Below are 24,832 nucleotides of genomic sequence, written 5' to 3' on the forward strand. Positions count from 1 at the left end.
ATAATATATTAAGGAAACTGAGAGCTCAGGCACATAGGTTCATAAACACTTTTACCCAAGAATCTCTAAAGAATTTAGCCAAGCATGACTAAATTATACATAGCAAATATAAATAAAGAATTACAAATCATCAAAAGAGTACAAGAATTAACCAGACGATTTTCCCAAATCTCTCTAGTCTTCTTCTTGCTTTCCAAGACAACTTGTGGCTCTTGATTTCTCTCCTTCTTGTCTCCAAGAATCTCTGAATTCTCTCCGTCTCTCAGTCTTTCGGTCTCCCATTAGGGTTGAGGAAGGGGGGATTTTATAGTGGGTACAAAGTTGAGATGAAATAGGAATCTTGTACAAAATTGGACTCAAATTATAATTCCTATTAATAAAGAAATTGCCGTATTTAATTGAAGTTGGAATTGGAACTTGGAATTGAAGTTGAATTGGGAAACATTGCAGCCACTAATCACTTTGCAAATTTGATATTAGAATGCACTGCTTCGCCAATTTGATTGTCGCTCGACGCGTCGAGACCTGCTGTCTCGACCGGAATGTGTACTGGAAATTTTCGACGTGTCGAGCCTTTGGCTCGATGCGTCGAATCCTCTGGGTCCCGAACTTGTCTAAAATTGCTCCGAACTCATCCTTGAACTCCCCTTGCTCATATCTTTGACCTAAAATGGTTCAAAAACACTAACAAACACCGTAAAACATTCAAAACAAGTGTGAACCATAATTAAATGATAATAGCAAGGAAAATATGTATTAAATAAGCAAAATTAAAGAACTTAAATACTGAGATGATTCAAAATAACTATAAAAACAAGCAAAGATGTGATAACATCACTAAGCATTGTTGATGTGAGATGGTGTTTGTGTTTCATTGAGTTTTCATTTTGATTGTTTTTCTTTTCATATTGCTTGTTCTAACCCTCACGAACTACTTTTAGTTGTGAGGAGGAAAATTTTTATTGACTTCATTTCTAGGATTGGATGCACACAAGATCAAGGGGAAACTTAGGACTTGCGCCTTTGGTACCCGAAATCAATAGAGCAATCCTGAGAAGAACAACCCGTGAACCAACCACACAAACACTCTCCTTTTGTACCTTTGCCTTTTCATCTGGTTCTTCATCATTTATCCTCAAAGTCAACTCACCCGTACTCATGTCTATCAAAGCACGACAAGTAGCTAAAATGGGTATATCTAGAATCAAAGGTACATCTAGATCTTTTCCTACATCAATGATCACAAATTCAACCGGCACAATATCTTCTCTAATCTTAACAAGCACATCCTCCGCTACCCCTCTTGGGTACGTTGCGGCCCCGTCGGCTAACCGAACAATGAGTGGTGTCGGGGAGATATATGGCAACTTGAGCCAATCAAACACATGGGAAGGCATCACGTGAATCGAGGCTCCAAGGTCGGCCAAGGCATTGTTAAAACCACAATCCTTTATAGCACAATTAACAACTAATGCTCCGGGATCCCCTTTTTTCTTAGGGCATCCCTAGTGAAGTAAGGCCGATGCCTCTTTGTTAGGAATATAGCGGAATAATGCGGAAGCGAATAATCGAAAATTGAGAATTATAGAAGTTAAATAATAGGAAAATAATATAAAATGACAAAATTAGGAAATTGATGAATTGGGAAAATATATAAAATATATATATTAAACTCTAATAAGAGAATGTGGAGATCTATTTACCAAATAGTAAGCAGTAGAAACGGCCTCAGCCTAAAAATCACGTCATTTCCATAACCCAGCATTAAAGAGCATACAAAGAGCTCTTTCTAATAGAGTCATGTTCATATGTTCGGCAACACCATTCTGCTAGGGTTTACCAGGCAAGGTCTTGTGCCTGACAATTCCATTTGCCGCACAGAAGTCATTGAAATCTGACTCACTGAACTCCAAGCCATTGCCTGTCCTGAGCTTCTTGACCTTTTTCCCTGTTTGAGTCTCAACAAGTATTTTCCACTTCTTGAAAATAGAAAATGCCTGATTTTTATATTTCAGGAAATAGACCCAGACTTTACGAGAAAAGTCATCAATAATAGACATAAAATATCTACAACCTCCCATAGACTGGAATTTAGTCGGTCCCCATAAATCAGAATGTATATATTCCAATACATCTTTGGTACGGTGTGTAACAGTAGAGAAACTAACCCTCTTTTGTTTCCCAAAACCACAACGCTCACAAAATTGTAATTTACCCGTACCTGAACCACCAAGGTGACCTTTCTTGTTCAGGAGATGCATGCCTTTCTCACTCATCTCCCCCAGACGCATATGCCATAATTGAGTGAGATCCACATCAGACATCGATGAGGATACCGGTACTGAACCTGTCACAGTACTGCCATGCAAGACGTACAAGCTTCCAGAGCGATAAGTTTTCATGAGAACAAGAGAGCCTTTTATGACTTTCAGAACTCCACCTTCAACTATGTACTTGCACCCCAGAGATTCCAAGGTGCCCAAGGATATCAAATTGCATTTCAAATCAGGAATATACCGAATATTGGTAAGAATCCTGACAACGTTATCATGAGTTTTAATATGAACACTTCCAAGACCACTAACTTAGCATTGGGTATCATTACCTAGCAAGACAACTTCACCATGAACTGGTTCCAGAGAGACGAACCAGTCTTTGTGAGACTAATCACGTCATCCGTTAAACCTCTGTAAAAAGAACTAATCACGTCCCATGGATGAAGTAGCTCGGGCGGGCATTGTCTTCGGAGAGACTTGAACCTCCTCCAAGCTTCACCAAGACTTTCAAGAGATCCTTGCTTAAATTCTTGAACTTGCTTCCGTATCTTCATCTTCTTGGTTAATGGAAAGAACTCGTTCATGAATTCCTTGTGTAATTGCCCCCATGACCAGAAATGATCATCGTCTTGCGCGTCTAGCCATCTCAAGGCTTCTCCAACTACCAAAAATGGGAATAGTTTGAGCCTCACTATCTCTTCCGGGATTCCTTCTTGTCTAAACATTCCGCAAGCTCTTATGAAACGGGTGATGTGAGATTGTGAGTATGTGGATCCTCTGGAATTGATCCTCCAAATGGATTGCTTTTCACTAAACTAAGTATCGCCTGATGGATATGGAAGTTTATGTTCTCCAAGGGTGGAACACAAATGGAGTTGTGCATTGAGAACTCCGGTGTCATATAATCGGCTATAAACCTTCCTCTTCCCTCGTGTGGAGCATCATAAAACTCCTCATACTTTACGGGATCCGGTTGGACTTGACCTTCGTTTGCATTTTTCCTCGAGGTGGTGGTTCTTGAGGCAATGGAATTTCTCCAAAGACATTTCCTGCTTGATGATTTGGTTGTGGTATATGCAAAGGGCTTCTCCTTCCAATTGTCGCTCTATGATTTTGGCCATTTGGTGATGCCATATTATCCAATGGAACAGGATTTTGCGATGTTCTCTTTCTAGTTGTTTTGCCAATGTCGGGTACGAAATGCACTAGTCCTTCGTTCCCCTTTGATCTTGTTTGCATCCAACCTAGAAAGATTGCAACAACTCTTTTCCTCCTCTCAACCAAAGATGGTTGCTAAGAGGGTTAACACAAACAAAAAGTAAAAGCAAAAGAAAAAGAAAATATTCAATCAAACACAAACAATTCTCAAACTAACAACACTTAGCAAAAACCGTTTGCCATCCCTGGCAACGACGCTATTTTGATACACCTCTCGGTTTTCACTTCGCGCTCAAACAATTGGGATGAATCCAAGATTTTTATCGTTCTCTTGGGATGACAAAATGGAGTAGCCTTGTGGTGTCAATATAGAGAAAGAGGTTTGTGTGTGCTTGAGGTCGTGTCATGCATTTTCTTTACAGTTGTAGTAATCAAGAAAACAATTGAATGAACTAAACAATGAAATGAAAGTAGGGTTGAATTGTTAGTTTTGTTCATGATGCACTCAAGATCATTAGTCATAGGTGTAGAATTATGCATATGCTAGAATCTACGGATAGAGCTTGTGTCCTTTCATTCTTCAATTACTAGGACTTGTCTTAGACTCTTAGTAGACAATAGAATTCCCCTTTGGGCTCTTAGAGTCTCTATGACCTTTCCTCGAATACCCTGCCTATGCTACCTTTCCAACCTAGTCCTCTCGGATCATTAGGCTAGAAAATGTCAAGGATAGAAGCTTCAAGTGATCTAGCAATCTCTTGCCTAGATCACTTGCTTAGCACAACCCTAGGAGGTGGCCTAGTTCCATAGGATGCATACAAAACAATCCAAAACAACAAGATTCCCAATTAAGCATAGCAACATTCAACACCTAATCTATGAATTAAGTCACATTGACATCATGAATCAAAACATCACAATCCAAACCCTGGCTAATCTAGCTAATCAAAGCCATAAGAATTGAAATTGTAAACATGAATCTAATGAAACAATTGAAATGCTAAAGTAAAGAATGTACCAAAATATATTACAATTGTTAATCCCTTGAATTAGAAGAGTGTCAATCTCCTTCTTCAATTGATCTTCACTAGAGAGCTAGAGAGAAGGTAGAACTAGGAAATGAAATGTGTTTCTCACTCTAAAATCTGAAATTATGATCTAAAAATATTCAAAAAATCTCCTTACTCTAATCTATCCTAGCCACTTAAATAGCTTCCCTCGCATTTTCCCCTTCAATTTCCGCATAAGTGATGTTCCAACGCACCGGCCAACGTGCGTTGGTCAGTTACTTATTCGCTCCACGTGGTCGTTCAACACACATTGGGTCGTGCGTTGATGATTCTATTTTCTTCGAACGCATGTCCAACGTGTGTTGGCTCTTCTTGGATTGGCTTCGGCTTGTTTCCTTGTCTCGGTTTGCTCCGGATTGTGCCACCTGCCTCCTTTTAGCTCAAACCTTCCTAATATTCACAAAAACACAAACTGTGGTGATATTTTAAAGCACAATACATAACATAGCTTAAATGACTCAAAATGGTACATAAAGGATCATAATTGAGCTTAACATACACCCTTAGGAGACCTTAAACCTAAGTGTCTTTGGCACATATCAGAATTGACCGCCACCTGTGCCACTCGTGGATCTTTCTGCTTCGCCACAACGGATGTCACAACGTGCATTGTGCCTCCTGTCTTGGCCTCAGCTTGTCTTCTTTTCCCGCTTTGTTCCGTCTATGCCACTTTGCCTCGTTTTCATCCAAATTACCCTACAAAACCATAAAATACAAAGTGTGGTGATATTTTATAGCACAATGCACAAACTTAGCTTAAATGGCCTAAACATGGTACACAAAGGATCATAATTAGCTCAAAACGCACCTAAATGAGACCCTAAAACTAGGTGTCTTTGACACTTATCACTAGTAGCCCAAGATTTTTCTACCAAGCTACTTCAATCTCATGTTTGTCCAGGATTTTTCGACCGGACTTTCTCATCATCATATCTTTTCATCATTTCCGCCAAAGGGACATAGTCCAATCGGGTTCCTCCAAAATATAGGTTTTCCTCACATTTAAAAGATAAAGGTGACATAACATTTAAAACCCTTTCTTTTCCAACGCGGGAATCATGATATCATATATGCATTTCCAAGATTGACAACAGACAATAGAACTCGGAAAAACCTTGACAACATAGCCAAGGATATTATCTTCAAAGCCGTGGATGATGCCATTTTTCCAAAAATTCGAAAGTATGCAACCGCGAAAGAAATTTGGGAGACTCTTATCAAAATCGGAGAAGGTGACGAACAAGAGAAGGATTATAAGCTCACAATCGCCATGAAGAACTTTGAAGATTTTAAAATGCTTGGAAATGAAAGCATTATCGACATGGAAGCTAGAATGATTAAAATTCTTGGAGAGATTAATGATTTTGGCAAGACCATTAGTCAAAAAGAAATTAGTCTCACTGGGATCACTGAAGGTTATGGTCATGCGAGATCACTGAGATCTTAGAACGCTTTCAACGGACAAATTATTCAGCTCAATGATCTCAAGGTGTACGAATTCGAGATGAAAGCTAGAATCAAAGAAGATCATGAAGCACGAAATTATGCACTATTGGTCGAACAACCATCAACTTCCAGGTCAGTAGATAATATTGATTTTATTACTGATGAACAATTTGCTCTCCTTGTTAGGAAAATCAAAAAATTCATGCGAAAAGGAGACTTCAAAAATTCATCACGAGGAAATCAAAATACTACATCATGGAAACCACATGAAGAAAAGGAAGAAGAAATTAAATATTTATGCTACAGTCGTCGAAGACCCGGATACTTCAAAGTCAACTGTCTATACCCAATCGTTAGCAAAAATCAAGGTAAGAAAAATTTTTGAATCTTCACAGAATAAATCTGAAAGCAAGGAACGGAGATTCAAACGTGACAAAAGGAAAAGACTCGTAAGCAATGAGCCTAATGAAGATGAAGAATCGAATGATTCGTCATCAAGTGATGAAAGTCAAAGCTCGGAGAATGACACTGCATTACTGTGCCTTGTCAGCAAAACAATTGAGCTATGTTCAAATGAATATTTTCTTATGGCCCTTGGAGCCGAGGATGAAGAGGTAATTTCAAATTCTTTTGATTCTGTTAGTTCTTCTTTTTCTTGAAAATCAATTGTCAATCTAATGCGATATTGTCAAGAGATTATGACGACCCATTCTCAACTCAAGGAGCACAATAATATTATAATTCTTGAAAAAGAAGAAATGAATAGAAAATTGTAAAATGTATTACTTGAAATGAGTAACTTGAAGAGTGAAAATATCCATCTTCAAGAATATTGCAAAGTTAGAGAGGTTAGAGAACATAGCCTAAGGGCTACCATTGCTATGTTTACAAATTCATCCAAAATTATGGATAAAATGGTAAGCATGCAAAAACCCTCGGGAGACAAAATCGGATTGGGTTACGACTCCACGTGTTCTCAAACCCCTCAAAAATGAAAATTTTACTACTACTTTAAATAATAAAGTTCAAGTGGTAAAATTCGTTAAAAGTTAGGATAGCACGATGAGACCATGACTTGGCTATCAAGCAAATGCAAAAATGAATATTGCAAGGCCGAACCATTATAGTATCACGGCAAAGCAACAAAAATTCATCAAGCGTAAAAGATTTGCCAATGAGTTTAGTGCATATAGACCTTATAGGAAAGAGGGAAGCTTTCTAAGGATTGGGGCTGGGAGACTCTATCCCACTGGGCAGGATTGGTTGAGTGAAATTAAATCGTGGAACAAGTCCATGTTTAATGCCTTTCATAGGCTTAAACAACAATCCACTTCCCAGATTCCAAAGAATGAGTATAGGAGAAGGCATCATGTAATGAAGAAACAAGCAATATGAACAACATCTGCCTAAAATACTTTAGGTACTTTCATCTGGAACAAAAGGGCACGTGCAATCTCCAATAAATGACGGTTCTTTCTTTCTACGAAAGCATTCTGTTGGGGGGTGTAACCACAGGAAGTTTGATGTATGCTACCATTTTGACTCATAAAGCTGGAAAAAGACTTAAGGAAATATTCTTGAGCATTATCACTTCTGAAACCATTACTGGTTCCACTGGACCATTTGTTAACTAGGTCTCATACTTCTTTTACAGTTTGGCAATGTTACATAGACAAAATAATTCTCCTATCAATGCAATTAATTATACGTGACAATAAGGCTTTATCAGTAGTTTTCCAGTCCACAGCTAAAGTAGCATCTATAGGAGACTCTGGTCTTTTTCTAAATGATCACCCTTCCCCATGCCATCTAAATTTACTTTAATAAAAAATCTACACTCAAGAAAATTAGAGTCATCTAAAGCCAGAACTATGTCAATTAATTTAGATGGTGTGGAAATAACAGAACTATGTCAATTAAAACATAGGCATTCAGGAAGTCATTTAATTGTTATAACAAGAACAAGCTAAGGTTTAACAACAACAGGTGCACCTTAACAGAACTATGTCACTGTTTTGTGGTGCGAAACCCATGAATAAAATACCACATGCTATTCTCTTAACAATGTTTTCTAGAAGTTAACTTCAGGTTGTAGCTATCATTCATAAGTTGTGAGATAAATCTCAACATTTATTGCCTATAACAAATAATTGTTGTCAATAGTAAAACAAAGCAATTTCTCTTTTGTGGTATTTCACTCTCTTAAATAGTAGCTATAGTAAAAATTATCACATAGTGATTATCATTTTTAGTTTTAATAATGTGATAAAGGCAATTTTCAAGAAAATATGATTAGTTGCACATAATAGTCATCTATCACATAAACATATGCATGTATAGATATTTTCTTCAGGAACGGAAATACTTAGCTTTTCCAGAAAGTTGTTAAGCAATTTCTTGGTCATTGTGAATCATCCAACTCCTTTTATCTTGATGTATATCGTTACTTCCTTAGTAACAATGAGACTTTGTATTAAAGACACATGTGAATCTTTTAGGCTATTCTTGTCGTTAACAATTCATCTGATAGTATGTAAATAATAGAAATCTCAACATTTATTTGCATGACCAATACCCATATACAACCAACACTATTGCTAAGTAAGTCTAACTATCAAGCACTTACACAAATATATGATAGAAACCAACGTAATATGTTAATATATGTGCAAGCCTGTATATACGCACACACATACTTAGCTTATACTCCTTTGGATTCAAGAATTTTTAGAATAATCTACCTTTGATTTAGTATGTGAAATTCTTCTCAAAAAATGGTTCATTTCTAGATTGATTCTTATAATAACATGCGATGGTTTCAAATGTGCTATACCATATTCAAAATTTAAACTAATAGAAAATTAAAATTAAAACAATGAGAAGAATACCATTTTACCAAAGATATTTGTGAATTGAGGTGTGAATATAAACAGAGGAATAAACATCACGTGCACGTATATATTTATTTAAAAGACAAATTAAAGATACTTAACTTTTGGAGGCGATGGTTTCTTAGAGACTTTTTGGAGTTTAGTCGTCAAGGCATCATATTCCAAATTGTTAAACCATGGACTAAAGTTCATATTCCATTGTGAATTATGATACAAAAATTGTATACCTTTTGTTCATTTTGTATTTACAGTTAATAATTTCTGTACATATAAACAAATAAATAACTTATAATTGCTGATACATAATATAATAACTACAGGTACAGAAATTATCAACTGCAGATACAGAATGTGTCAACTATAGATACAAAATCTAACTTGATAATTGCTGAGACATAATATGATAGCTACAAGTACAAAAACTATCAACTGCAGGTACAGAATGTGTACTAAATATAGAATCTGAAGGTTATTTTTAGACTAAGATAGACCCTGGTCCATGGTATAATTTGTCTTATAGACCAAGATTTACAGTGCAAGATCGACACAACAAATTATGCTGTTGAGGGGAATCGAAACTGATTTTTTTTTTTTTTTAAAGTGGGATGCGCGTTTTTAATAAAACGACGTCGTTTTTGCATCCGTATGCACCATGCATGGTGCATATGGATAGCATAACGATCCGATAGACACTGGTCCATGGTATAATTTGCCTCATATTCCCATCAAGCTCTCTCACTAATCCTCCGTCCCAACGGTCAGCACATTTAGTAGGGGACTGGTCGGTTTGCTCCATTCACATGAATAGGGATCAAAACCCCAACCTCATGCTTAAGGGACGAAGTGCTGAACCACCACGTCAACCATGTTGATTTAATCGTGTCATTCTTGAAACAACAGCCCAATGCACCATTGTAGCGTGACTGCTCCCACAATCCAAGAATCATCTCAGATCAGCAGCTCCCTTCCAGTGAGCAGGAGTTATTTCTTTTTGTTTCACAAACTTCCACGAGGACTAAGGATGAACTCCTTATCGATGGCGATGATGGGTTTAGCCGTCAACGGTTAGAGAAGCAGCAATGACGATTTGGGTTGGTTGCAAGAGATTAAATTGAATTTGAGACAGAAATCCAGATTCCATAACCCTCTCTGTAACTTGAATTACACCATCCAGTACAAGATCATTGCCATAAGTGGCATACTCAAACACCAGAATGTTTTGGTACCTAAGGTGTGTTCTGTTGATGGGTTTACACATTAGAAATAAGAATTAAAATGATAGTTAATGTTTGGTCTAACAACTTTTTAAAACACAATTATGGATTTGATTATCTTTTCAATTAAAAATTTTATTTTTTAAATAAAACTGGTATCATTCTATCTCATTAGTAATATGATTTTTAAATTTGAATTAATGTTTTTAAATTTTTGTTTTGATTTATTTTATTCATATTGGTGCTTTGAATGTCATATATTAGGATTAATCGTCTAAATTTTTTATTTTTAAATTTTTTATTCTCATTATTGGGTCATATATAACCAAACATCAACATTAGTGATTATTCCAATTGCACTCTACTACCAAACATGCAAAATACTTTTAGAAAAATCCATTACCATTATTAAGTATTTAATTATCATCCCGATTCTGATTTCCTTATGTGAACACACCCTTAGACTTTTGCTGAAAATAATTTCCCCCAACTTCAGGCAACTCGCTCCCCCGGGCAACATGGGTACTAATTAAAAAAACATCCATGAAAGATCACACTTTGGTAACTTTGGCAAGATGGACCCACGTCCAAAATACACAATTTATATACTGCATGCTCTCAATTTACATACTTAATGTTTAGAATTTATTTTTTACAAAATTGTGAACATTCAGTATGTAATTATGTATTTTGGATTCAGGTCCATCTTGTAAGGTGGGTCCAGATCCACAGAATAATTTGCCCTCAAAATAGATGTGCGGTAGCATCAGCCATGGATTCATGTGCGAAGTCCCTGTTTGGCAACTCAAAATAGATGAAGTCCCTGTTTGGTAACTCAAAATAGATGAATTGATACTGGGAGTGTTGCAAACTCCAAGCTTTGATTGTTAGTTTCTTCGTCTTTCTCAATATCTTTTCTCTTTTCAGGGCCGGATTTTAGGGTGTGCAAAATACCCAAAAGCATAGGGCTTTAATTTTTAGAAGGCGCAATTTTTATTTTTGACCTAACTACTTAAGAAATTTAAAAAAAAAAATCTACAATTAATTCTGAAACTCATCAGTTTTTGCCCCAAATCACTTCTCTTTCCTAATAATTAGGACTTAATTTATTGAGCATGCCGCATGACAAAACTATTTTGTTTTCCCAACGGCAGAGATGATGTCTCAAGCCCTGAATCTGCAGAGATAACTTGAAACATGTACCATTCACCAAATCACCATCAATACCGCCTGAGAAATTGATTCTTCACCTAACAGATCGTTCTACTTGCATTCCAAACGATAACGGCAGCTGATAAGTGCAAAATCTTAGTACTTTTATGTGCACAATTGGTATCAAACTCATATGATTTCATGTTCATTGGAAGCTAAGTATGCGCTTATTTAATTCCTTTGTGTCATTTTGGTGATTTGGAGGCAGTGGTTGTAACGTCATGTAAATTGGAGCTCAATTGAATGTGTTTTGAAGTCATCTTGACACAAAAGCAAGTTCCAAGAGTCATGAGAGGTCAACAAAGTGAAAAAGATCGAGTGGAAGTATCATGACATGACGCGGGGACCTAAAGGAACAAAGGAGATGAAAAAATAAACATTTTGAAGTGAAAAACATGAGTCACGCCGTGACTACCAGCGTGACACCATTCTGCTTTGTACTTTTTTCTGTATCAAGCAACGTTTCCGTATTTTGAGCATATCTCGAGCTAGGAGTGTCCAAATAAAATGATTCAAGTGGCATTGGAAAGGAAACTCGCTCAAAGATCTACAACTTTTATGAATACTACAAAGACTAGTTCGGAAGTCTACAAGGTAAAGATGGCCTGGAAATCAGAACTGCAGTGCAGAGTGGGTGGTCACGGTCGAGGTCACGGCGAGACTCAATCGTGACCTCTGGAACCTACGAATTATGCTGAAAAGTCAAGGTGGAAACCACATTGTGAGGTAGATCGTGACCACAAGCCCAGAATTAGTTTTAATTTGTATTTTTGGCGCGATTTGAGGGGTATAAATGGCCCTAGGGCGATTCTTTTTAAAAAATTATTCATTTTCCATGCTCTCTCCAAGGTTTTCTTGGAGAGAAAACATCTCCAAACATTTCCTTTTTGTAATCAACCAATATTTGATGAAGATTTGAAGATCAATTCAACTTTTTTTTGAAAGGAAAATAACTTGATTAAGGCTTAAGAAAGCAAATGTTCAATACAAGAAGGAATTGAAGAAAACCAACAAGAATGACCAGAATGAGAACTTGTTGCTCTAGCTAAGGTATGAGCACATTTCTTCACTGATCGAGAGACAAACTCAATAGACACTGATTCAAAGTGTCATATCAGAACCCGGCATTGACTTATAATGTTGCCTGCATAGGAGGTATCTGGGAGATTTTGATTAATGAACCTACAGACCATTTGACAGTCTGAGTGTACTACCACATTGCGCCAACCTTGATAACCATGGCTTCTGCTACATGAGGATCATTTAAACATCGGATAGGACCACTTTTGGTCACCATAACTATTAGACTATATTACTATTATGTATTTAATTATGTACATTCTGTTAGTGATCTAGTCTCTAGCATATTAGATAGCTCTCTCTCTCTCTCTCTCTCTCTCTCTCTCTCTCTCTCTCTCTCTCTCTCTCTCTCTCTCTCTCTCTCTCTCTCTCTCTCTCTCTCTCTCTCTCTCTCTCTCAGTGTATTAATGTAATCACAATTCTATTACTGAATGAATTATAGTTTCCATTCTCATCTAGTATCAGTTAGCCAGTAGGAATCCTGCATTGATTTTCTCTCTCTCCCTATCGTTCGACGATGTCTCAGAGTTCCGAACGCAAACTCACGACCACCACTGTAACACCCCGTGTTACGACCCCTAAACCCAAATTAATTAATTAATTACTCAGCCCAAAAAGGGAGTTAAAATCTACTCCCTCTGTCCCATTTTGCATGTCTTACTTTCCTTTTTAGTTTGTCCCAAAATGTTGTCCTCTTTCCAAAATTGAACATCACCATCATTCTACTTTTTCCCAAATTACCCTTATGACTTTTGCTTTTATTCCCAAAAGTGAACAAGTGAAGGGCATAATTGGAAAATACATAACATTTACTTTAATTCCTTAAAAAGCGTGCAAAAAGCAAATGGGACAACCAATTCGGGACGGAGGGAGTATTAATTAGCTAAAAGGGGGTCCACTATAGTCCATGGGCCCTTATCCCTAAAGCCAATCCCTTAGTCCTATAGGAAATAGAATTAGCAAAGCCATACCACTTAGACCCTAATTGGGACTCTTAGATATATATATATAAAGGGACATAGGAGGCACCTAGAACTCACACCACAATAACTTTCACCAAACAAGAATTCCCCAAGAATTCCCATAGGAGAAATCAAGAAAGAAGAAATCTTAAAGAAAGAGCATTCATAGCCAAGGAAATTAATTAAGGCTAAGAGGTAACCCATGTCTCAACAAAACCTATTTTCCTTGCTATAATCTTCTTCTTTGGCTCTTTCTCTATACTGGTGTATTGATTAATTTCTTTATGATATTTGCAATATAATCTTGATTGATTGATGTGATGATTTTATGAGGGATCTTGATGTTAAAAGAAGGTTCTTGATATTCATGTGATGATTCTTGATAAATCTTGATGGTTCTTGGTAATGAAAATAAAATATGATTTTGATGATTTGGGTGGGATTAGAGCCCTAGGTTGGATTGGGAATTGGTATTGTGATGTTCTTGATTTATATTTGGGTGGGAATTCGCATGTTCGGGTGTTGTTCGTATCTAGAAGTCATGTTAGGATATGTTCAATATGATTCTTGCTTTCGATCCATTAAATGCCTATGTGGTGTCGTAAATTGCGTTTAAAAGTGTCTGAGCATGGTTTCGGGTTCCACAAAGGATCCCGAGACGTGTATTTGATAAAAGAGTCAGTGGGGGGTAGGTGGGGGTAGGGGTACCCGCCACCTACCCGCTGCCCAAAGTGAGACCGCCAGGCAGCGGGCAGCCGTCTGCCCGCCGGGCACCCGCTGCTCGGAAGTTGCCGCCGGTGGGTGGCCCTCCACCCACCGGCTACTCGCTGGTTTGTCACCCACCCCGGGTCTTTGGCTTCCCCATTTGATGTTCCGCATTCCCCGTGGTGTCTCAACGGACCCCGTTTGCTGTGCTTGAGTCTAGTTTGATGTTTCGGGTACCGTTCGTAGGATAAAAGAGTCTAGGAATTGCATGCTAGTTTAATCGGTGACCCGTTGGCCTAGGTGTAAGTCGTATGAACCCCTTAGGATTATTCTTAGTATGTGAATGATCACACGTAAGCTTATTTATGTGTCTCCCCCTTCCCAATATGCTATTATGTGCTGTTATGTGTTATGTGTTATGTGATGCATGTTTTCCCAATTTGGTTGCGATCAAATTGACTATACGGGCAGTTGGATGGGTTGAGAACCATCCCAGCTGTTAACCAGGCCGGTTGCGATCGGTCAGGTATATATAAATATTATATAGGGCTGCGGTCCACTATTTGGTTACTCATGAGCTGCGGTTCATTCTCCTGACTGCGGTCAGTAATTCAATTCTTGGGCTGCGGTCCACATGCGCCTCGTGTGCTATGACCCACCGACCTAGACGCGCCAGGCGGTGTGTATGGCCAATAAGCCCGAGGAAGGCTGTAGTCCACCGACCTGAGTAATCAGTCGGTGTGTAGGGCTACGGCTGGCTGCGATCCACCGAGTGATGGGTCAGCGGTGTGTAGGGTCGTAATTTCCGAGGATCATCGCCCACCGACTGGGTCCCCCAGCGGTGTGTAGAGCTTGGTCCGCTACGATCCACCGACTGTGCCCGTCAACGGTGTGTAGGATCGTAAATCCCCTCTTGTAAAGTGGATCACAGTCCACCGATTGAGCGCGTCAGTGGTGTGTAGGACTATGATCCGCCGCTGAGTTCGTCAGCGGTCTATAGGGTTGGTTGCGATCAACTCCTTTCATGCTGCGGTATGAGGTAGGGTGCTGCGGGACCGTGTTAGTACTCTATGCACTAACCCTCATGTTCGGGGCTTGCGATTGGTCCCGTGGCGCCACCAAAGTGTGATTGTGTGATACGAATGATGATTGGATGAGGATATGATTGATTTGAAAGTAATCTGTGACCTTAGATGCATATTCTTTACGATGGTTATCTATACTTAACTGTTATCATTGATTATTATGCTTGCCCCTAATTGCTGAGTCTATTCCAGGTTTTAAAGCTAGAGTCTCTTATGTATATATCTTCCTGCTTCAAAATGGTTTTCATATATCTATATATATATCTATCTATATTGTATTTCAACGCGTTGGAGTGGGTTACCAGCATCATTCGCTGAACAGATATATTTGGCTTTCAGGCACCGATGAGTAGACCCGGAGCGCGCTAGAGATCCGAAGCGTAGATTAGTTAGTTTCCCTTCGGCCTGCGTGCCATGATTATGTATTGACATTTGTATTGAGGATTTTAGTTAGTTAGCCTGTGCATCTGAGTTCTCCAACTCAGATGTGACATAGCACCCCGCACTCTTATGTTTGCTTTTGGGATTTAATGAGAATTCACCTTTATTATATAAGTTTTAAAAGTTTAAAAATTTCGGGGTGTTACAGTTGGTATCAGAGCCTAAGTTTGACCCTAGGATAAGACTCTTAAGACCAGACTCTAGGACTTTAGGCTTGAACTCTAAGTATTTAAGAACATAGGATTTAGGAATCTTAAGACAAGCGGTGAGATTGTGAGCCTACCTATCATCACATAACCTCCCCTCACTTTATCCCTCATTAATTTAAAGAACTCCCCTTCGCTTATCACATCAAGGTAGAGTACAACACTCTAACTCAACATTACTATAAACATTGGCTCTATAGATCAGCACCATGGCACCAACCAGAAGACAATCAAGGACTCCGGAACCCGCCACACACGACCCCCTGGCTCAAACCCTACAGCAATTAACCCAAGTCGCCCAAGCACTAAGCGACGTAGCTCTCCGCAACAACCGACCACCACCACCTCCACCAAACACCAACTAAGAAGTCGCCCGACAAGTTTCAAATCATCGACCACCCACCTTCTCAGGAGAAGAAGGTCCCGCCATCCTTGAGGAATGGATTCGGACCTTCGACAAGATTCTGGGGTTGGTAGAATGCCTAGAAGAACGTCGTGTATAGGTAGCCTAATTTTACTTCGGACACGAAGCAGACCTTTGGTGGATCCACGAGGGACCCACTTACAGGCAAGAACCAGGATTCAACTGGGAAAACCTGAAAACACGGCTGCGGGAACGATTCTACCCAGCCCACGTAAGAGCATCTATGCACGAAGAGTTCCTTGACCTAAAACAAGGAACGACTACCGTCATGGAATACCATAAACGATTCCTCGAACTGGCACGCTTCGCGCCAGAACTAGTCCCCACAGAGACAACCAAAATAGAGAGATTTGTATCAGGCCTCAACTTCGAAGCCCGAAAAGCACTAGTAGTAAGCAGACCCCGGACCCTCAACGAGGCCTACTCCAGTGCCGCCAATCTCTATCGAATCCAACTACTACAGCGTGGGGTTCAGGAACAGATTCGAAAAAGGAACACAGGAGGTGGGGCGCCACCTATGAAAAGAACAAGAAACGACGCTAACACAAGGCCGAGCAACCCAACTGGACCGAGGCCACCCCCAGGAAACAACGAAGCCGATACAGGGGGCTTCCCTTGCTCAAAATGCAACAAAAACCATAGAGGCAAGGACTGCATGGGGAACCCCTTACGATGCTTCAACTGGGGAAAGGAAGGGCACAAGTCCTTTCACTGCACCCAACCCTCGAACTCACGCCCTACAGCCATGGGCCCACGCAGAAGCACGAACACTCAAGGAAATTACGGTGCCCCCGGAAAAGTGTTCGTCATGAGCCGCACCCAAGCCGAACTCGAACACGAGGGCATCCTCGACAAAGAAAACGCGGCCCCAGGAGACGAAAATCCCACAAACCAAATGGAAGAAAACCAAGAAGACGAGTTGTGTTTAGGATAGACTAATGAACCCCTTGTAACCACCCTCATAGTAAAGTTACTTGTTTAGTTTAGCTACTTCAGAATTATTATAAATAAAATCGAAATAATTCAGCATAAAAAGAGGAAATAGACTACCCCAGGAACTCACGCGTCACCAAAGTCCAACAGAGAAGACCGGTCAAACCTTCTACCACTAGAAGACAAAAGAAGGAAAAGGACAAAGGAAACCCAAAAGTGGGGGGGGGGCTCAACAAAGAAAACTAATGTTACCAATAGAAATTGAACTCTAAACCTTCCACTTATAAGACCAAACCCTTAATCACTAGACCGTGAGTGTTTCTTGAAATCCCAAGGGGACACTCCCATCTTAAACCTCGCCAAATACCTAAAACCCACAAAAATCCCCAAATCAAAAACACTTCTTCTTCCTCCTCCCACAAAAAACCCTCTCTTTCTCCTACTCTCTCTCCCCCCACACTAATGACGAAAACTGCTGGACCCCACCATCGACGCATCGGAGACCTCCCGGCCACACCCCGCTGCCCTCCAGACCACCGGACGCCGCCGTCGCACGCCCGCCACCACGCGAAGCCACCCCGCCTATCTCCCGCTGCCAACGCAAGGCCGTGCTCGCCCGGCCTCCGCCCGCTGCCTCCACAACCCAGCTCCGCCCAGAACCACCGTCACCTCTCCGAAACCGAAGCCACGCCACCGCCCCCTTCCTGCCGTCGAGAAACCCGTGTCGCCAGAACTTCGCCGGAGTCTCGCCGGAAAAAGGACATCACCAAAAAGAAGAAACACCACTGCCTAGGGAGACCTCACAATGCCGAAAAAGCCCGTTGGCATCTGAACCCCAGAATGGAACGATGCTGATTACACGGTAATCGGAGTTAAATCCCTCGAACCCGACCAATTCTCTCCGGAGTTGGTCGATATGCTTAAATTTCAAGGACTCCTAGATATGTATCTCTCCATCAAAGGGGATACGTACCCCGACTTGGTGAAGGAATTCTATCACCACTTAGTGGCTGTCAAACGGGGTGATAAAGTGGAAATCATCGCTAATGTCCGGGGCAAAGAGATAGTACTCTCCGAAGGCCGCCTGGCCAAACTCCTAAAACTGACCACCACAGGTGTGTCAGATTACGACCGAAAAGGATGGATTGGTACCCAAGGCACAGGGTATATGGACTACCTCGGGTACCTACTAGGAAAAGAAGAAGGCTTCACCTCGGCCACCCGGCCAAACAGGAAATGACTAACTGCCGAACAAAAGATACTAGTCATGATTGTGACCGATAGCTTGTTGCCCACGAACAACAAAAGCAAGGATGTGGGAAGTTTGGAGTGTACTTTTTCCTACTTCCTAAAACACAAGATCAAGTTCAACCTACCGGCCCTCATGTTGAAGCACATAGAGTTTTGCAAGACTAGCAACCGGCTTAGTCTATCTTACGGGATGATCCTCAGTTGGATCATGGAGAAAAAGAGAGTAGACCTAAGCCACACAGAGAACAAACCCGTAAGCGGCATGGTTTTCAATGCACAGAACCTCCGTCGCAATAACATCTACTACACCGAATGGGGACAATACATCACCCTCGAAGAGATTTGCCTTAAACCCGAGGAGGAGCGAAGAGAATTGGTTGATCAACTGGATATCTCCAACAAGAAACTTAAACGGGCAATGCAAGAATGTGGGGGACTTGAGGGAAATGAGGAGCAAGAAGAGGATAGCGATCCTAATCCACCGGTACCCGCACAAGCAAGAGGAAACCCAAGGGGCCAAAATGAAGAATCCGTCAATGAGAGCATCCTCGCACAGCTCACCCGGCAAAATCAAATCATGGACGAAGGGTTCTTGTCCTTAATCCACGCAACACGCGCTTTAGATCAAAGGGTGGCAGCAATCGAGACCATACTGGGCACTCGCGGGGCATCCAGCTCAGGAACAGGGAACCAAGGTAGACCCGAACTTTCCAATCACCACTTCATCAGAAATCCAATCTACCCCAGCAAAGACAACGGGCGAGGCCACACTTCCTAATCAGGAGGCCAAAATACGCGACGTCCGGGGGTGAAAGAATGGATCCACGCACCGGATTCGGGGACGAAGCCTATTGTAAGGGGGGAAGAGTGTAACACCCCGTGTTACAACCCCTAAATCCAAATTAATTAATTAATTACTCAGCCCAAAAAGGGAGTTAAAATTCATTAATTAGCTAAAACGGGGTCCACCATAGTCCATGGGCCCTTATCCCTAAAGCCAATCCCTTAGTCCTATAGGAAATAGAATTAGCAAAGCCATACCACTTAGACCCTAATTGGGACTCTTAGATATATATATATATATATATATATATATATATATATATATATATATATATATATATATATATATATATATATATATATATATATATATATATATATATATATATATATATATATATATATATATATATATAAAGGGACATAGGAGGCACCTAGAACTCACACCACAATAACTTTCACCACACAAGAATTCCCCAAGAATTCCCATAGGAGAAATCAAGAAAGAAGAAATCTTAAAGAAAGAGCATTCATAGCCAAGGAAATTAATTAAGGCTAAGAGGTAACCCATGTCTCAACAAAACCTATTTTCCTTGCTATAATCTTCTTCTTTGGCTCTTTCTCTATACTGGTGTATTGATTAATTTCTTTATGATATTTGCAATATAATCTTGATTGATTGATGTGATGATTTTATGAGGGATCTTGATGATCTTGATGTTAAAAGGATGTTCTTGATATTCATGTGATGATTCTTGATAAATCTTGATGTTTCTTGATAATGAAAATAAAATATGATTTTGATGATTTGGGTGGGATTAGAGCCCTAGGTTGGATTGGGAATTGGTATTGTGATGTTCTTGATTTATATTTGGGTGAGAATTTGCATGTTCGGGTGTTGTTCGTATCTAGAAGTCATGTTAGGATATGTTCAATATGATTCTTGCTTTCGATCTATTAAATGCCTATGTGGTGTCGTAAATTGCGTTTAAAAGTGTCTGAGCATGGTTTCGGGTTCCACAAAGGATCCCGGGACGTGTATTTGATAAACGAGTCAGTGGGGTGTAGGTAGGGGTAGGGGTACCCGCCACCTACCCGCTGCCCAAAGTGAGACCGCCAGCCGGCGGGCAGCCGTCTGCCCGGCGGGCACCCGCTGCCCGGAAGTTGCCGCAGGCGGGCAACCGGCGGGTGGCCCTCCACCCACCGGCTACCCGCTGGTTTGTCACCCACCCCGGGTCTTTGGCTTCCCCGTTTGATGTTCATCATTCCCCGTGGTGTCCCAACGGACCCTGTTTGCCGTGCATGAGTCTAGTTTGATGTTTCGGGTACCTTTCGTAGGATAAAAGAGTCTGAGAATTGCATGCTAGTTGAATCGGTAACCCGTTGGCCTAGGTGTAAGTCGTATGAACCCCTTAGGATTATTCTTAGTATGTGAATGATCACACGTAAGCTTATATATGTGTCTCCCCCTTCCCAATATGCTATTATGTGCTGTTATGTGTTATGTGATGCATGTTTTCCCAATTTGGTTGCGATCAAATTGGCTATACGGGCAGTTGGATGGGTTGAGAACCATCCCAGCTGTTAACCAGGCCGGTTGCGATCGGTCAGGTATATATAAATATTATATAGGGCTGCGGTCCACTATTTGGTTACTCATGAGCTGCGGTTCATTCTCCTGGCTGCGGTCAGTAATTCACTTCTTGGGCTGTGGTCCACATGGGCGTCGTGTGCTATGACCCACCGACCTGGACACGCCAGGCGGTATGTAGGGCCAATAAGCCCGAGGAAGGCTGTAGTCCACCGACCTGAGTAATCAGGCAGTGTGTAGGGCTACGGCTGGCTGCGATCCACCGAGTGATGGGTCAGCGGTGTGTAGGGTCGTAGTCTCCGAGGATCATCGCCCAGCGACTGGGTCCCCCAACGGTGTGTAGGGCTTGATCTGCTACGATCCACCGACTGTGCCCGTCAACGGTGTATAGGATCGTAAGTCCTCCCTTGTAAAGTGGATCACAGTCCACCGACTGAGCGCGTCAACGGTGTGTAGGACTGTGATTCGCCGCTGAGTTCGTTAGCGGTCTATAGGGTTGGTTGCGATCAACTCCCTTCATGCTACGGTATGAGGTAGGGTGCTGCGGGGCCGTGTTAGTACTATATGCACTAACCCTCATGTTCGGGGCATGCGATTGGTCCCGTGGCGCCACCAAAGTGTGATTGTGCGATACGAATGATGATTGGATGAGGATATGATTGATTTGAAAGTAATCTGTGACCTTAGATGCATATTCTTTACGATGGTTATATCTACTTAACTGTTATCATTGATTATTATGCTTGCCCCTAATTGCTGAGTCTATTCCTGGTTTTAAAGCTAGAGCCTCTTAAGTATATATCTTCCTGCTTCAAAATGGTTTTCATATATCTATATATATCTATCTATTTTGTATTTCAACGCGTTGGAGTGGGTTACCAGCATCATTCGCTGAACAGATATATTTGGCTTTCAGGCACCGATGAGTAGACCCGGAGCCCGCTAGAGATCCGAAGCGTAGATTAGTTTGTTTCCCTTCGGCCTGCGTGCCATGATTATGTATTGACATTTGTATTGAGGATTTTAGTTGGTTAGCCTGTGCATCTGAGTTCTCCAGCTCAGATGTGGCATAGCACCCCGCACTTTTATGTTTGCTGTTGGGATTTAATGAGAATTCACATTTATTATATAAGTTTTAAAAGTTTAAAAATTTCGGGGTGTTACAACCACCATCTCCTCCCCAAACACCACCCCCGATTCCCTCCATAGTGCACACCGTTTTGTGTCACTAAAACTCACCCATCGGAACTATCTGTACAGGAGAACCCAAATTATACCCTTTTTACGTGGACAAAGGCTGCTCGGCTTCATTGATGGCACTCGGTCGTGTCCAGCGCCGGTCCTAGAGCTTCCCGCCACTAATCAGTCCCACGACGACCCCTCTGCCACACCGAATCCGGCATACGAAGCATGGGTTGAGCAGGATGCTTTTATTCTATCCTTACTCATCTCGGAGGAGGTTATGTACCTCACGCTTGGTCAGACGACATCCCGTGTTGTGTGGCTCGCGGCAGAGACGGTGCTTGGGTCATCCTCTCAAGTTCGCTGCCTCAATTTAATGGGGCAGTTCCAATCGCTTCGACAGGGGGATAGCTCTACACCGGAGTATCTGGGGCGTGCGCAACATTTGGTTGAGGACCTAGCGCTCGCCAGCCGGACCATGACGTTGTCGGAGCAAAACCTATACGTTTTCCGGGGGCTGCAGCCGGAGTTCTGATCCACGGCAGCCTCCCTGGCGGTCACCGGTATGCCGTGATGATCCCGCAGCTGGCGGACTATTTGCAGGCGCAACACTTCATCCATGCGAATGACTTCCCCGTTTATCAACCGGCGACGGCGAGTGGCGTTCCCTCGGCATTGTATGACGGCCGAGGTGGACGGCGGCAGGGCAGTGGTGGCCGTCAGCCTCGCAGCGGAGGGGGTCGTGGCGGCAACCAGCGAGGAGGCCGCGGCGGACGTGGTCAGAATGGTTGTCTGCGTTGTCCGATCTGCAGGTCTCAAGGGCACTCCGCTGCCTACTACTATCGGAGGTACTCCGAGCCGCCACTATCTCAGGCACATGTGGCAGTGGCAGGTGACGGAGGTGCATTGCCAGCAGTTACATCATGGCTGCCGGACACGGGAGCTTCCACGCACGCCACTCTGGATTCTGGCGTGGTCTCGCAGTCCGAGGAGTATCACGGGAACGATGTCCTGAGAGTGGGTAATGGCACTGGTTTGGCGATCTCGCGTGTGGGTCATGCAGTAATTCCTTCGGTTACCAAACCATTAAAATTATCTAGTGTTTTACATGTCCCTGAGTTATCGGTCTCTTTATTATCTGTAAATCATTTTACAAAAGATAATAATTGCAATTTTGAATTTCATCCTACCTTTTTTGTTGTGAAGGACTCCACCACACAGGCGGTTCTTCTTAAAGGTCCAAGCTCAGGGGGATTGTACTCATTGTCTGTTCCAAAGTCACATTATGCGTTCGTCTCTGCTCGTGCCTCTTCCACGGTTTGGCATCAGCGTCTCAGTCACCCACATGATCAAGCCCTCAAACGCGTCTTACGGGGTTGCCCGGTTGAATCTAATAAAAATGTAATCCCCGGTTCATGTTCGTCATGTCAACTGGGGAAGTCCTCTCGATTCCCGTTAGATAGGGTAGCTAAATCTAGCAATAATGTTTTAGATATCATTTACACTGATATTTGGGGCCTTCGCCTGTTCTTTCCGCGGATGGTTCACGGTACTTTGTACTCTTCGTAGATGATAACACCCGCTACTGTTGGTATTATCCTCTACGACTCAAAACCGATATATATAAAATATTTGATGTTTTTCGGGCGACGGTAAAACGTACGTTTTCACGTTCTATCAAGTCCATTCAGTCTGATTTGGGGGTGGGGAGGGGGGGGATACCAAAAACTACACAAACGTTTTACCTCCTTAGGGATCGTGCACAGGCAATCATGTGCCTATACGCACGAGCAAAACGGGCGTGTTGAGCGCCGGCATCGGCATATTATCGAGACCGGTCTAGAAATGATGGCCCAAGCGTCTGTCCCGCAAAGTCATTGGGACCACGCATTTGAAATAGCCACGTATCTTATAAACCGTTTACCGTCTTCCTCACTCCAGTTTGATACACCATACTTCCGGTTATATCAGTCACCACCCACTTACACATATTTGCGTGTATTCGAGTGTCTTTGTTTCCCGTATCTTCATCCCTATAACCGTTATAAGATTGAATACCGGTCAAGTGCTTGTGTCTTCTTAGGTTACCCACCGTCTTTTAGGGGTTATCGCTGCATGGATCTAAACACCGGGAAAACTTACATCTGTCGCCATGTCCGCTTTGTGAAACTAAATTCCCTTTTGCAGCTATGAGTTCCATGCAGTCTGGAACACACCCATCCGTACCCAGCTTGCCGTGGGGGTCCAGTCCCATTCTGCATAGCAGTGACTCAGTTCGTTTACCGGCCGCCAACACTGGTCCGAACGTGGACCTAGCTCCAGCTCAAGCACCCGTGGTCAAGAGACGGGGACGTGGGGCTCAATGACGGCATCCACCGATGACCCTACTTGCTATTCTCAGGCGGTGGGCCATCCACAATGGCGAGACGCAATGGACCAAGACTTCAACGCGTTGCTACACAACAATATGTGGACGCTAGTACCTGCTACTCCGGACATGAACATTGTGGGGTGCAAATGGGTTTTTCGCACCAAGCAAAATGCCGACGGCACAGTGGAACGCTACAAAGCCCGGCTAGTCGCCAAAGGCTACAATCAAGTAGCAGGCGAGGATTTCTTTGATACATTTAGCCTGATAGTTAAATCGACCACGATTCGGCTATTACTATAATTAGCCATTTCTCGTGGGTAGACACTCCGTTAGTTGGATGTCCACAACGCCTTTTTAAACGGGCACCTAGCTGAAACCGTCTATATGCGGCAACCGCCGGGATATGAGGATCCTGATCGCCCTGATCACATCTATCACTTGCAGCGTTCCCTATATGGGTTGAAGCAAGCACCCCTGGCCTGGTTTAAACGCCTAGATGATTTCTTGGTTCTCACAGGTTTTGTTACTTCAAAGACAGATGTTTCTCTGTT

General features: G+C 41.9%; 1 protein-coding gene across 1 annotated transcript; it reads left to right on the forward strand.

Moving 5' to 3' along the window:
• Nucleotides 1-24,272: 24,272 nt before the first annotated feature.
• On the forward strand, nt 24,273-24,581 carry LOC109152485 (uncharacterized mitochondrial protein AtMg00820-like). The gene has a single exon (XM_019300184.1). The coding sequence runs from the start codon at nt 24,273-24,275 to the stop codon at nt 24,579-24,581; it is 309 nt and encodes a 102-aa protein (XP_019155729.1).
• The last annotated feature ends 251 nt before the right edge of the window (nt 24,582-24,832 follow it).

This window comes from Ipomoea nil, unplaced genomic scaffold (genome assembly GCF_001879475.1).
Source record: "Ipomoea nil cultivar Tokyo-kokei standard unplaced genomic scaffold, Asagao_1.1 scaffold2422, whole genome shotgun sequence".
Lineage (NCBI taxonomy): Eukaryota > Viridiplantae > Streptophyta > Magnoliopsida > Solanales > Convolvulaceae > Ipomoea > Ipomoea nil.